Source organism: Macaca fascicularis, chromosome 1 (assembly GCF_037993035.2).
Source record: "Macaca fascicularis isolate 582-1 chromosome 1, T2T-MFA8v1.1".
NCBI lineage: Eukaryota > Metazoa > Chordata > Mammalia > Primates > Cercopithecidae > Macaca > Macaca fascicularis.
Window position 1 is genome coordinate 206254994 of NC_088375.1, and position 14834 is coordinate 206269827.

At 44.8% G+C, this 14834-nt stretch overlaps 1 protein-coding gene across 1 annotated transcript in view; it reads right to left on the reverse strand.

Moving 5' to 3' along the window:
- Window positions 1-5508: 5508 nt before the first annotated feature.
- The window catches only part of YTHDF2 (YTH N6-methyladenosine RNA binding protein F2), a 34727-nt gene continuing 25401 nt past the window's right edge, over window positions 5509-14834 (reverse strand). Inside the window, exon 5 of the mRNA XM_065526399.1 lies at window positions 5509-6360. Coding sequence (XP_065382471.1) covers window positions 6337-6360 — 24 coding nt within the window. The 3' untranslated portion in view covers window positions 5509-6336. The remainder of the gene's footprint in view (window positions 6361-14834) is intronic.

Here is a 14834-nt window from a genome sequence, read left to right on the forward strand (position 1 = left end):
TCACATGTAGCGTTTTAAAAGGTGAGGACAAAATAAAGTGGTTGTTTTGATTAGTCTCAATAATTCTCCACTTACACTGGTAACAAATCCCAGTTTAATAATCCATTGCAATTTGAAGAACTGCCCTTAAAAAAGCTCAATAGGGCCGGGCACGGTGTCTCACGCCTGTAATCCCAGCACTTTGGGAAGTCGAAGCAGGTGGTTAACAAGGTCAGGAGTTCGAGAACAGCGTGGCCAACAAGGTGAAACCCCATCTCTACTAAAACTACAAAAATCAGCCAGGCACGGTGGCAGGCATCTGTAATCCCAGCTGCTCGGGAAGCTAAGGCAGGATAATCGCTTGAATCCGGGCGACAGATTGCAGTGAGCTGAGACTGCACCACTGCACTCCAGCCTGGGCAACAGAGTGAGACTCTGTATCTCAAACAAACAAAAAAACGAAAAACAAAATACCACCTCGATAATTTTGAAACATTCTCCAATAAAAGAAACCAGAATTCCTTGGAAAAAATGGAATTGGGGCAGGGAAAATACAAGATTCCCTGGGAACATCTTACAGTACCAGAAGGGCAGACACCAGAAAATTTTTCTGAGACAAGGCCTTGCTGTTAGGCTGGAGTGCAGTTGCGTGATCACAGCTCACTGCAGCCTCAAACGCCCCTGATCAAGTCATCCTCCCACTTCAGCCTCCCCAGTAGATGGGACTACAGGAACAAACCACACCTGGCTAATTTACTTTCTGTGGAGACCAGGTCTCAATATGTTGCACAGGCTGGTCTCAAATTCCTGAGTTCAAGGAATCCTCCCACCTCAACTTCCCAAAGTGCTGGGGTTACAGGCATGAGCCACAAAGCCAGACCAGCAAAAATACTGACAGAATGTCAAGAAAACAAAGGAGCCAATTTTAAGGAGCTCCTGATGGCCAAAGCTGAGACAATTTGAGCAAAAGTGAATCCATACTGATATAACTGAATACAGAGAAGGGACACCTCCTTACAACAGAGTTCTAATTAATAAATGTAGAAGGAATAGAAATCGTGAAGCAACATTTGGCAAATGCCACAGGAATACTTGTTGCATGCAATAACAATCCATAGCTGCCCAAAGTTAGTGGGTCAAAGAATGGTAGTTTCAGCCGGGTGCCTTGGCTCATGCCTGTAATCCTAGCACTTTGGGAGGCTGAGGCAGGAGGACAATTTGAAACCAGCCTGGCAAACATAGCAAGACCTCATCCCTATTTAAAAATAAAATAAGCCAAGCATGGAGGCACATGCCTGCAGTCCCAGATACCGGGAAGGATTGCTTGAAGCCGGAAGGTTGAGGCTGCAGTGAGGCATAATTGTGCCACTGCACTCCAGCCTGGGCAAGAGAGCAAGACTGTCTCCAAAAAGAAAAAAAGTTTCCAACTATACCTGATTCCCTAAGTTACATATTAAGTACAAAGGAGGAAATTAATAACTTTCCAGTGGAGAAGTCTGGCAGCACTGTAACCAAGTGATCACGGTTAACATCACCAGTATGAAATCATGTCACAATCATGTATTCTGATACAATGCACTGAAAAAGGCACGGTGCTTTTGTGGCATTCTTGTCAAAAAATAACCTCAATCTAATAATGAGAAATGATCAGATAAATCCAACTGGAAGGGCATTGTATAAAATAACTGGCCAGTACTCACCAAAACTATCAAAAAATGAAGACTGAAAAACTGTCACAGGCTAGAAGAGACTAAAGACAATTAAGTGCAATGTGGGATCCTGATTAGATGCTGAACCCCAAAAAAAGACAGTGTAACAACTGGCACAACTCAAATTAGTTAACAGTACTGCATCAATATTTGCTAGTCTTGATAATTTTACTATGGTTATTTAAGATGTTAACATTTGGGAAAAGCTGAGTGAAGGGTATGGTAACTCTCCATACTGTTTGTGTAAGTCTAAAATTATTTCAGAATGTTTTATATAATGGAACACACTAAGAGAAGATAACCAATCAAATACAGCTAAAATAAAATTGAGGGAAAGCGAAATTTATTTTCAGAGGATGGAGTGCAGTGGCGTGATCTCAGCTCACTGCAACCTCTGCCTCACAGGTTCCAGCAATTCTCCTGCCTCAGCCTCCTGAGTAGCTGGGATTACAGGTGCACATCACCACACCCAGCTAACTTTTGTATATTTAGTAGAGACGGGGTTCACCATGTTGGCCAAGCTAGTCTCAAACCCCTGACCTCAGGTGATCCACCTGCTTCGGTCTCCCAAAGTGCTGGGATTACAGACGTGAATCACCGTGCCCAGCCTGAGGCTGGTGCCAGGCACAGTGGCTCACGCCTGTAATCCTAGCACTTTGGGAGGCTGAGGCAGGTGGATCGCTTGAGGTCAGGAGTTCCAGACCAGCTTAGCCAACATGGTGAAACCCTGTCTCTATTAAAAATACTGGCAAAGTTGTCTTTAACAGTAAGAAAACTGGTTTAGTTGCATTTTGGAGTCTTTAGTAAAGAACAGTCTAATTTTTTATACTACAGGAAAAGCCAATGTGGTTTTTCTAAAATACACAAATCCAAAAGGGAAGGCTAAGTATATAACCTTGTTAGGGGCTCCAAATTCTTTTCAGTTTTTTTTTTTTTTTTTTTGAGACGGAGTCTCGCTGTGTCTCCCAGGCTGGAGTGCAGTGGCGTGATCTTGGCTCACTGCAAGCTCCGCCTCCCAGGTTCATTCTCCTGCCTCAGCCTCCCAAGTAGCTGGGACTACAGGTACCCGCCACCATGCCCGGCTTATTTTTTTGTATTTTTAGTAGAGACGGGGTTTCGCCGTGTTAGCCAGGATGGTCTCGATTTCCTGACCTCGTGATCCGCCTGCCTTGGCCTCCTAAAGTGCTGGGATTACAGGCGTGAGCCACCGCCCCCGGCCTCAGTCTACTCTTAAAGCTGAAACAGTACTTTCTACATTTGCTATGAAAGACTGGGAACTACTATGTTGCTAACATTTCAAATTGCAAATAATCATCTCGAATAATCTCATATCCAACTTGAAATACTATGCAGGAAAATCTAGTTAAAATTCCTTTTCAATTTGCTTTTCTCTGGATTTTTTCCCTTTTCAAGGTCAATACTACAGAAGCCCGAGGGAGTCCTCTAGAAGTCATAGAAGTTTGGGCTGAAAGTGAAAACGATGAGTGCCACACATATTACTAGGAAATCTAGCACCTTCCTACTGATAAAAACACAAGGAACTCCCCAAAATTCGGGGTAAAAGTGCTTCAAAAAGGATGGCAGCCAGAAATATTTAGGAATATTGTACTGTGCCTCTGACAGGCCAAGAAAAGCTTTTGACTGCAAATGTCAACAATGGTGCTATTGGCTGGGCACGGTGGCTCATGCCTGTATTCCCAGCACTTTGGGAGGCCAAGGTGGGCAGATCACCTGAGGTTGGGTGTTGGAGACCAGCCTGGCCAACACGGTGAAACCCCGTCTCTACTAGAAGTACAAAAATTATCTGGATGTAGTGGTGCACACCTGTAATCCCAGCTACTCGGGAGTCTGCGGCAGGACAATCGCTTGAACCTGGGAGGTGGAGGTTGCAGTGAGTCGAGAGCGCACCACTGCAATCCAGCCAGGGAGAGAGTGAGACTGCGTGTCGAAAAAAGAAAAGAAAAGAGGGGAAGAGAATAAAAGAGGGGAAGAAGAGGGAGAGAGAGGGGAGAGAAGGAAAGAAAGGAGGAAAAGGAAAGAGGAAAAAAGGAAGTAAGGAAAAAAGGGAAGGAAGGGAGGGAGGGAGGGGAAGGAAAGAAAGGAAGGGCCGGGCGTGGTGGCTCAGGCCGGGCGCAGTGGCTCAAGCCTGTAATCCCAGCACTTTGGGAGGCCGAGACGGGCGGATCATGAGGTCAGGAGATCGAGACCATCCTTGCTAATACGGTGAAACCCCGTCTCTACTAAAAAATACAAAAAACTAGCCAGGTGAGGTGGCGGGCGCCTGTAGTCCCAGCTACTCGGGAGACTGAGGCAGGAGAATGGTGTAAACCCGGGAGTCAGAGCTTGCAGTGAGCTGAGATCCGGCCACTGCACTCCAGCCTGGGCGACAGAGCGAGACTCCGTCTCAAAAAAAAAAAAAAAAAGGAAGGAAGGGGGGGAAGGGGGAGAGGGGGGAGAGGAAGGAGAGGAAGGAGAGGAAGGAGACAAAGGAGAGGAAGGAAGGAAATTTTTTTTTTTTTTTTTTTTTTTTTGAGACGGAGTCTCGCTGTGTCTCCCAGGCTGGAGTGCAGTGGCGTGATCTCGGCTCACTGCAAGCTCCGCCTCCCGGGTTCACGCCATTCTCCCGCCTCAGCCTCCCAAGTAGCTGAGACTACAGGCGCCCGCCACCACGCCCGGCTAGTTTTTTGTATTTTTAGTAGAGACGGGATTTCACCATGTTAGCCAGGATAGTCTCGATCTCCTCACCTCGTGATCCACCCGCCTCGGCCTCCCAAAGTGCTGGGATTACAGGCTTGAGCCACCGCGCCCGGCCAGAAGGAATTTAGAAACCAGTATTTAACAATTTTATTGGCACTCCTGACTTTACTATCCTGGGCTGTGTAGAACTCAGTAATTTTGAGGGCACAACTCTGTCCAACAGTATTAAAATCCATTTCTATAATCCTTTCTTAGTATTTAGATGTTTTCACACATGCAACTCTAAAATGGAAACTTTTTTTTTTTTTTTTGAGACAGAGTCTTGCTGTGTCACCAGGCTGGAGTGCTGTGGTGCAATCTTGGCTCACTGTAACCTCCACCTCCTGGGTTCAAGCGATTCTCCTGCCTCAGCCTCCAAAGTAGCTGGGATTACAAGCATGCACCACCATCCCCCAGCTAATTTTTGTAGAGAGAGGGTTTCACCATGTCGGCCAGGCTGGTCTCAAATTCCTGACCTTAAGTAATCCACCTGCCTCAGCCTCCCAAAGTCCTGAGATTACAGGCATGAGCCACTGTGCCCAGCCTAAAATGGGAACATCTTAAGAGGTAACAATCTTTTAAGATAGAGAAGCCTCTAAAACTGTTGAAAATATAAAGAAGAAATTAAATGCTATTACAGTTGTTACAAGGTTCCCAAAGACCCAAGCCCACAGAAATTTTATTGTCAGGGATCTGCATCCATATGGAATATTGTCTAAAACCATATTTCAAATTGAACACTTATTTCCTGGGCTCTACTTCCTCTGCATCAAAGATAACTGGCCAAATTCCACAGAGTTAAGCATAGTGCCAGGCACCCAACAGTCTAATATTTGTTGAACAAATGATTTAGCAATGACTCTACATTCTCTGCAAAGTATCTAGAAATAAAGCATTATGAATATTGGCCCACCTTGCTTTTGCAGAGGTCCTAGTTAACCGGCCCTGAATACAAAGCAAGCCTGAAGTGTTTACTCTCAGCACAAACGCTCTAAAATTAGTTGCCATCTCACCTGTTATACCTTATACTCCAAATATTTCATAAAATACAGCAGACTCAAATAATACTAAATGGTACTAGAAGTGATGCTCAACAGGATCTCACGTTTATTGAGAAGTGATTAATGGTAAAAAGAAAGGCAATGCCCTTTCCTCATTGGCTGAACAAGAAACTGAAGAAACATTCACTACACGTTTTACAGTATTTTTCTCTTCCAAAATGCATTTCTGTAAACGAGTTTTTACCACTGTTCTTAGCTTTGAAATCAAATTAATCCTGACTTAATCAGTATAATGTACAAGAACAGAACATTTCTTAGGACTCCTAGTACTTTACTTTGAGTAACAAAAGGTCAGAGAAAATGAACCACCCTTAAAGACACAACCTTGGGTAACACTGTTATATTCTCCCGGACAAAAATTCTTCATAAAAATGTTCTTCCAGTTCGGAAGGGTAAAATCAAATTCCCACTTTCTGGGGTGGATGCCCAAAACCTTCACAACTCAAGTGTTCTCCAAGTGCAAATGTCAAAATGGGAGGAGGAAAGGGTTTAAAAATTAGAGAAAACTGTATGCACTTACGGACTTAAAAATCCGAAAAACATAGTAAAAAGACAAAAAAACAAAGCATTATGCTCTGAAATCACAACCAAAGCCAAAATAAAAGGGACATTTTTCACCTAAACTACCTAGAGGGATTTTTGTTTAGTTTTTTCTTTTTCTTTTTTTTTTTTTTTTCATTTTCCAGTTAAGTCCTATGTCTTTTGTGAAATTCCAATACTTAAACTGCAAGTCTGCAATCGTCTCTGAAGTCAGTGAAATTAAGAAAAAAGTCCTAATTCTCTTGAAGGTCATTTTTTCCTCTTAGGATATGCAGATGCAACCGTTGCTGCAGTCTGTGTAGAACTGCCTTTTATTTCCCACGACCTTGACGTTCCTACAGAGGTAAGAAAAAAGGTGAAATGGTTAAAAATTATCTGAACATGCTTGCTTATGAATTTAAAAACTTCACAGAGTAACAACAGAAATTTAATTATTTAGAATTATTAGAAAATTAATTATTCTAAGTAGAACATTCCCCACAAAGAAAAACTGGCTTTTATTTTGTTTTAAACACTTCAACATCTTAATGCAAAATTATTTTTGACTTGAAAATTCAGGCCGGGCGTGGTGGCTCAAGCCTGTAATCCTAGCACTTTGGGAGGCCGAGATGGGCGGATCACGAGGTCAGGAGATCGAGACCATCCTGGCTAAAACGGTGAAACCCCGTCTCTACTAAAAAATACAAAAAACTAGCCGGGTGAGGCGGCGGGCGCCTGTAGTCCCAGCTACTCGGGAGGCTGAGGCGGGAGAATGGCGTGAACCCGGGAGGCGGAGCTTGCAGTGAGCTGAGATCCGGCCACTGCGCTCCAGCCTGGGGGACAGAGCAAGACTCCGTCTCAAAAAAAAAAAAAAAAAGAAAATTCATTACATGCTTTCCTATTAAATTACTGTTTAGATTAATACTTAGTTGTCAGGCCCCCCAAAAATATGGGCCTGATGGAAGTAACCCAAACATACATGACTGGTCAGATAAAGCAGTATACATACATACATAGTACACTAGAGTGTTAAGAGTCAGACTGACCTAAATTCAAATCCCAAACTAGTCCCAAGGCCTTGGACATACTCATAAGCCCTCAATTTCCTTTTCTGTAAAGTGAAGATAAGTATCTCACAGGGTTATGGAGAATTAATAAGCTGACATACAGAAAGCCCTTGGTCCACAGATGGAAAAAAAAAAAAAAACCCCACACATTTGGCCTCTTTCCCTAGGGAGGTGGTAATCCAACTACAATACTTATGTTTTCCCTGAAATAAATCCCAATGCTCATTTTCTTAAGAATCACTGTTTATGGCTGGGCGTGGTGGCTCAAGCCTGTAATCCCAGCACTTTGGGAGGCAGAGGCAGGTGGATCATGAGGTCAGGAGATTGAGACCATCTTGGCTAACATGGTAAAACCCCATCTCTACTAAAAATACAAAAAATTAGCCGGGCGTGGTGTCGGGCACCTGTAGTACCAGCTACTCGGGAGGCTGAGGCAGGAGAATGGCGTGAACCCGGGAGGCGGAGCTTGCAGTGAGCCGAGATCACACCACTGCACTCCAGCCTGGGCGACACAGCAAGACTATCTCCCAAAAAAAAAAAAAAAAAAAAAAAAAAAACTGCTTACAAGTTAAGAAGTGGATAACAGGCTAAGATTGACTTTTAAATAAAATTCCAGCTGGGCGCGGTGGTTCACGCCTGTAATCCCAGCACTTTGGGAGGCCGAGGCGGGCGGATTATGAGGTCAGGAGATCGAGACTATCCCGGCTAACATGGTGAAACCTCATCTCTACTAAAAATACAAAAAATCAGCTGGGCATGGTGGCGGGCACCTGTAGTCTCAGCTACTCAGGAGGCTGAAGCAGGAGAACGGCGTGAACCTGGGAGGCAGAGCTTGCAGTGAGCCGAGATAGTGCCACTGCACTCCAGCCTGGGAGACAAAGCGAGACTCCATCTCAAATAAATAAATAAATAAATAAAATAAAAATGAATAAAACAAAATTCCACCTATTATCTCTTAATGCAACCCTAGAAATACAGACAATAAATTATTTTTCCCAAATTGTAACACTGAATTAGAAACTTAGACTACAGATGTGCTTTTTCCTAAGAAACATGTTTATTATATTTAAGTTGTCGGCATGCTTAATAGCATTTAAAATTGTCAAGAAAAAATTCAAAACAGCATCATGTAATTATACTTACTACAGCATTGTCTCATTCTTTAAACACCAATTTGTTCCTCTTTATAATGTACAATTTTAAGTCTCACAAATACCTATGTTCAATACTGCTTCAAAAGTCAAACTTTCTCAATTTTAGCACAACAACACGAAGACAGCCAGGAGTGGTGGCTCACACCTGTAATCCCAACAATTTGGGAGGCCAAGGCAGATAGACTGCCTGAGGCCAGGAGTTCAAGACCAACCTGGCCAATATATGGCGACCCTGTCTCTACCAAAACAAATTATTTTAATTAGCCAGGCATGGTGGTGGCATGTGCCTGTGGTCCCAGCTACTTGGGAGGGTGAAGTGGAAGGATGGCTTAAGCCCAGGAGGTCAAAGCTGTAGTGAGCCCTGATCGCACCACTATACTCCAGCCTGGGTGACAAAATGAGACCCAATCTTTAAAAAAAAAAAAAGAGAGGCGCCGGGCGTGGTGGCTCACGCCTGTAATCCCAGCACTTTGGGAGGCCGAGGCGGGCGGATCACAAGGTCAGGAGATCGAGACCATCCTGGCTAACACGGTGAAACCCCGTCTCTACTAAAAATACAAAAAAATTAGCCGGGCGCGATGGCGGGCGCCTGTAGTCCCAGCTACTCAGGAGGCTGAGGCAGGAGAATGGCGGGATCCCGGGAGGCGGAGCTTGCAGTGAGCGGAGATCGCGCCATTGCACTCCAGCCTGGGCGACAGAGCGAGACTCCGTCTCAAAAAAAAAAAAAAAAAAAAAAAAAAAGAGAGAGAGAGAGAGAGAGAAGGAAAAGTATAGATTGGAAACAGAGTAAGAATCCAGGGCATCAGTAGGATCCTTCTTGAAGGACCTCCCGCTGGCCAAATCTGTGACTTGAGCGTTACATAATATTAATGAATGATAAGTGAACACCTATCATAGTAATACCTTAATCAAGCAAGAATTATCAATCAATGCTAGAATTAAAAGGAGACGGTTTGATGAGAAACAAATTATTTACATAGTGTCAAACTATTTTCCCACGTATTAAAAAAAAAAAAATTAAGTGGAGAACCTGGTGGACAATACCTTACCCAAAGTGACCAAAGTTAACTTTATCAGTAATGGCATAAACAGACATCTTGTACTTCCTAGTATGATGCACTGAGAAGGATACAACTTCACTTCAAACCAGTGAAGACTGACTAAGGAGGGCTGGGCGCAGTAGCTCACTCCTGTAATCCCAGCACTTTGGGAGGCGGAAGCTGGCAGATAGCTTGGGCACAGGAGTTCAAGACCAGCGTAGGCAACATGGCAAAGCCCGTGTCTTACATTACAAATACACACAGACACAAATTAGCTGGGTGTGGTGGCATGCACCTACAGTCCCAGCAACCTGGGAAATCACAAGTCCAGGGAGGTCAAGGCAGCAGTGAGCCATGATCATGCCACTGCACTCTGCCCAGGCAACAGAATGAGACCCTGTCTCAAAACAATGAAAACAACAAATAACAACTTAGGAGACAAGAAACCATGGTCTCCAAATGTTCATGGACTGGAACCTGGACCACAAAAAAACTGCTATCAAGGACATTAAGACAACTGATAAAGTCTGAATAAGATCTGTGGGTAACAACATTGTCTCAATTAAATTTCCTGATTTTGATAAATGCACTGTGGTTATGTAACTGCATGTCTTTGTTCTGGGGAACTACACACCAAAATACCTAGGAGAGATGACATGATGTCTAGACCGTAACTCTCAAATGGCTCAGGAAAACATTATATACACACATTTTCAAAAACATTCAAATGATAAAGCAAATGTGGCAAATGAGGAAGAGTAAATCTGAAATTATTTCAACGCCCAGCATGGTAGCTCACATCTGCTGCTCACACTTTGGAAGGCTGAGGCAGGGGAAGTGCTCGAGGCCAGGAGTTCAAGACCAGCCTTTAGCAAGATAGTGAGACCCTATCTCTACCGAAAAAAATAAAATAAAATAAAAAAATTTAAACTTAGCTGGATGTGGTGGTGCATGCCTATAATCCTAGCTACTTGGATTAGCTACTTGGGAGGCTGAGGTGGGAAGAGAGCTTGAACCCAGGAGTCGGAGGTTACAGTGAGCTAGGATGCCACCACTACACTCCAGCCTGGCAGCCTGGGTGACAGAGGCCCTGTCTCTCAAAAAAAAATTTTTTTAATGTATTTCAAAACATAAAACTGGGAGGAAGGGAAGAAATTATTTCTTCTGCAAAAAAGGTACACTAAGTTATGTTTAACACTTAATAAAACTTCAATGCTTATATAACTACAGGCTGCATGCGGTGGCTCATGCCTGTAATCTCAGTACTTTGAGGCCAAGGCAGGTAGATCACTTAAGGCCAGAGTTCGAGAACAGCCTGGGCAAGGTGGCAAAACTTCATCTCCACAAAAAAAAAAATACAAAAATTACCAGTGTGCTAGCACACACCTGCAGTCCCAGCTACTGGGGAGGCTGAGGCAGGAGGCTGCGGTGAGCCGAGACTGCACCACTGCTCTCCAGTATGGGTGACAGATGAAGATGAATTTAAATCAGGCACAGAGGGCTTACACCTTATTCAGTCCCAGCTACTTGGGAGGCTGAAAGCAACAGAATCATCTGAGCCCAGGAATTTGAGTCTGTAATGAACTATGATCACACCTGTGAATAGCCACTGACCTGCAGCCTAGAGAACATAGTGAGACTTCATCTTAAAAAAAAAACAAAAAACATTAAGGCCCGGCACAGGCGCTCACGCCTGTAATCCTAGCACTCTGGGAGGACGAGGAGGGTGGATCACCTGAGGTTAAGAGTTCGAGACCAGCATGGCCAACATGGCAAAACCCCAACTCTACTAGAAATAAAAAAATTGGGGCTGGACGCAGTGGCTCATGCCTGTAACCCCAGCACTTTCGGAGACCGAGGCGGGTGGATCACGAGGTCAGGAGTTCAAGATCAGCCTGGGCAACATGGTGAAACTCTGTCTCTACTAAAATGCAAAAAAAATTTGCCAGGCGTGGTGGTGGGCTCCTGTAATCCCAGCTACTCGGGAGGCTGAGGCAGAGAATTGCTTAAACCCAGGAGGCAGGGGATGCAGTGAGCCAAGATCACGTCATGCACTCCAGCCTGGGTGACAGAGCAAAACTACATCTCAAAAAAATAAAAATAAAAGTAAATAAAAATTAAAAATTGGGCCGGGCACAGTGGCTCATGCCTGTAATCTCAGCACTTTGGGAGGCAGAGGCAGGCAGATCACCTGAGGTCAGGAGTTTGAGACCAGCCTGACCAACATGAAGAAACCCCGTCTCCAGTAAAAATACAAAATTAGCCACAGTTGTGGCACATACCAGTAATTCCAGCTACTAGGGAGGCTGAGGCAGGAAAATCACTTGAACCCGGGTGGCGGAGATTGCACTGAGCCAAGATCGCACCACTGCACTCCAGCCTGAGCAGCAGAGCGAGACTCCATCTCAAAAATAAAAAGTAAAAATAAAAAATAAAAAAGTAGCTGGGCCTGGTGGCAGGCACCTATAATCCCAGCTACTCAGGAGGCTGAGGCAGGAGAATTGCTTGAACCCAGGGGGCAGAGGTTGCAGTGAACCAAGATCACGCCACTTCAGTCCAACCTGAGAAAAAGATCGAAACTCTGTCTCAAATAAAAACATTAAAGATATTAACTAGGCCAGGCGCGGTGGCTCATACCTGTAATCCCAGCACTTTGGGAGGCCGAGACGGGCGGATCACGAGGTCAGGAGATCGAGACCATCCTGGCTAACACGGTGAAACCCCGTCTCTACTAAAAAATACAAAAAACTAGCCAGGCGTGGTGGCGGGCGCCTGTAGTCCCAGCTACTTGGGAGGCTGAGGCAGGAGAATGGCGTAAACCCGGGAGGCGGAGCTTGCAGTGAGCTGAGATCCGGCCACTGCACTCCAGCCTGGGCAACAGAAAAAAAAAAAGATACTAACTATGGGCCAGGCGCGGTGGCTCAAGCCTGTAATCCCAGCACTTTGGGAGGCCAAGGCGGGCGGATCACGAGGTCAGGACATCGAGACCATCCTGGCTAACACGGTGAAACCCCATCTCTACCAAAAATACAAAAAAATTAGCCGGGTGTGGTGGCGGGCACCTGTAGTCCCAGCTACTTGGGAGGCTGAGGCAGGAGAATGGCATGAACCCGGGAGGCGGAGCTTGCGGTGAGCCAAGATCGCGCCACTGCACTCTAGCCTGGGTGACAGAGCAAGACTCTGCCTCCAAAAAAAAAAAAAAGATATTAACTATGAATTAGGAAACTACAAATCCAGACAGATCTGGTCTGTGGCTTAAATAACCAGAAATAATGTCCACACCTCTATCCACCCATCTACGTTAGCCCCTCCTCACTTTAAATCTATGATTACAAAATAGAAAACTCGGTCGGTGCAGTGGCTCACGCCTGTAATCCCAGCATTTTGGGAGGCCGAGGCAGGTGGATCACCTGAGGTTAGTAGCTCAAGACAGGCCTGGCCAACATTGTGAAACCCCATCTCTACTAAAAACACAAAAATTAGGGGAGCATGGTGGCACACGCCTGTAGTCCCAGCTACTCGGGAGGCTAAGGCAGGAGAATCAATCACTTGAACCCAGGTAAGCCAAGATCGTGCCACTGCACTCACACCTGGCCAGCAGAGCTAGACTCTGTCTCAAAAATAAAAAAGAAAAATAAAATAAAATAGAAAATTCAGTCTCTGGAGGAAATATACAAAGAGCCATAAGGTGGCAATGTTAAAGTCTGCACATATACAATCTCTTCATATAATATACATAATATAGTAAATCTGCCTATTTGCCTTTCCTGTATTTAAGCTTAATAACCTTTCTACTTACTACTGCACTGTTCTATCCCTCCCTCTCCCTTCACTTTTAAGTGGGCCATAAAACACAACTAAGGCATATTCATATTTACTTGGATATAATTTTATTAACATTAAAATCTGGTAAATGTTTATCCCTCCCACAAAATTAAATCTATAGAGCTCTCAACTAGTTTTTCCTATGCCCCCATGAACCTTGAAAGAAACCCAAAGTTCAGCACCCCAGCTGATAATATAAAATGCTTAGACAGAGTCTCACTCTGTTGCCCAGGCTGGAGTGCAGTGGTGCGATCTCCGCTCACTGCAAGCTCCGCCTCCCCGGTTCACACCATTCTCCTGCCTCAGCCTCCTGAGTAGCTGGGACTACAGGTACCCGCCATCACACCCGGCTAATTTTTTGTATTTTTAGTACAGTTGGGGTTTCACCATGTTAGCCAGGATGGTCTCGATCTCCTGACCTCATGATCCGCCCGCCTCGGCCTCCCAAAGTGCTGGGATTACAGGCGTGAGCCACTGTGCCGGCTAGGAAAATGTATTTTTAAAAGTGATACGATTACACAAAAATTACTTCCATTGCTTGATAAGGTTTAATAGAATCAATCTTTATAGTCTCCAATGCCATAAGTTAAATAAATCCAATGGCAGAAACATCAAGTTATATATAATTAAGATGCTAACTTCCCCAGGTAAAGAGACAAAGTATTTTTCATCAGTTCTCCAATTTAAAGCAGAATTGTAATATTTCATTCAAAATATCTATTTTGGCTATGGTACCTCCTGCCTACAAGCCCAGCACTTTGGGAGGCTGGGAACAGTAGTTTCAGACCAGCCTGGGCAAAATACTGAGAACGTGACTCTACTAGAATTTGAGACAGAGTTTTGCTCTTGTTGCCTAGAGTGCAATGGCGCAATCTCGGCTCAACGCAACCTCCGCCTTCCATGTTCAAGCGATTCTCCTGCCTCAGCCTCCTGAGAAGCTGTGATTACATGCATGTGCCACCACACCCAGCTAATTTTGTATTTTTAGTAGAGACGGGGTTTCTCCATGTTGGTCAGGCTGGTCTTGAACTCCCGACCTCAGGTGATCCACCTGCCTTGGCCTCCCTAAGTACTGCGATTACAGGCATTAAGCCACCACGCCCGGCCAGAAATTTTTAAAAATTAGGCCGGGCATGGTGGCTCACACCTAGAATCCTAACACCGAGAGGCCAAAGGAGGAGGATTGCTTAAGCCCAGGAATTCAAGAACAGCCTGGGCAACACAGTGAAACCTTATCTCCACAAAAAAAAAAATTTTTTTTTTTTTTTTGAGACGGAGTCTCACTCTGTCGCCCAGGCGCCCAGGCTGGAGTGCAGTGGCCGGATCTCAGCTCACTGCAAGCATTGCCTCCCGGGTTTACGCCATTCTCCTGCCTCAGCCTCCTGAGTAGCTGGGACTACAGACACCCGCCACCTCGGTCTTGATCTGCTGACCTTGTGATCTGCCCGTCTCAGTCTCCCAAAGTGCTGGGATTACAGGCTTGAGCCACCGCGCCCGATTAAAAAAATTTTTTTTAATTAGCCAGGCATAGTGGCGAGCACCCGTGTGGTCCCAGCTACTCAGAAGGCTGCAAGAAAAAGAATGCTTTTAAGCCCAGCAGGTCAAAGCTGCAATGAGTTGTGATTACACCACTACACTCCAGCCTGGGTGACACAGTGAGGCCTTCTCTCAAAAAAAAAAAAAAAATATATATATATATATATAGAGATAGATAGCTAGATAGATAGATAGATAGATAGGCCGG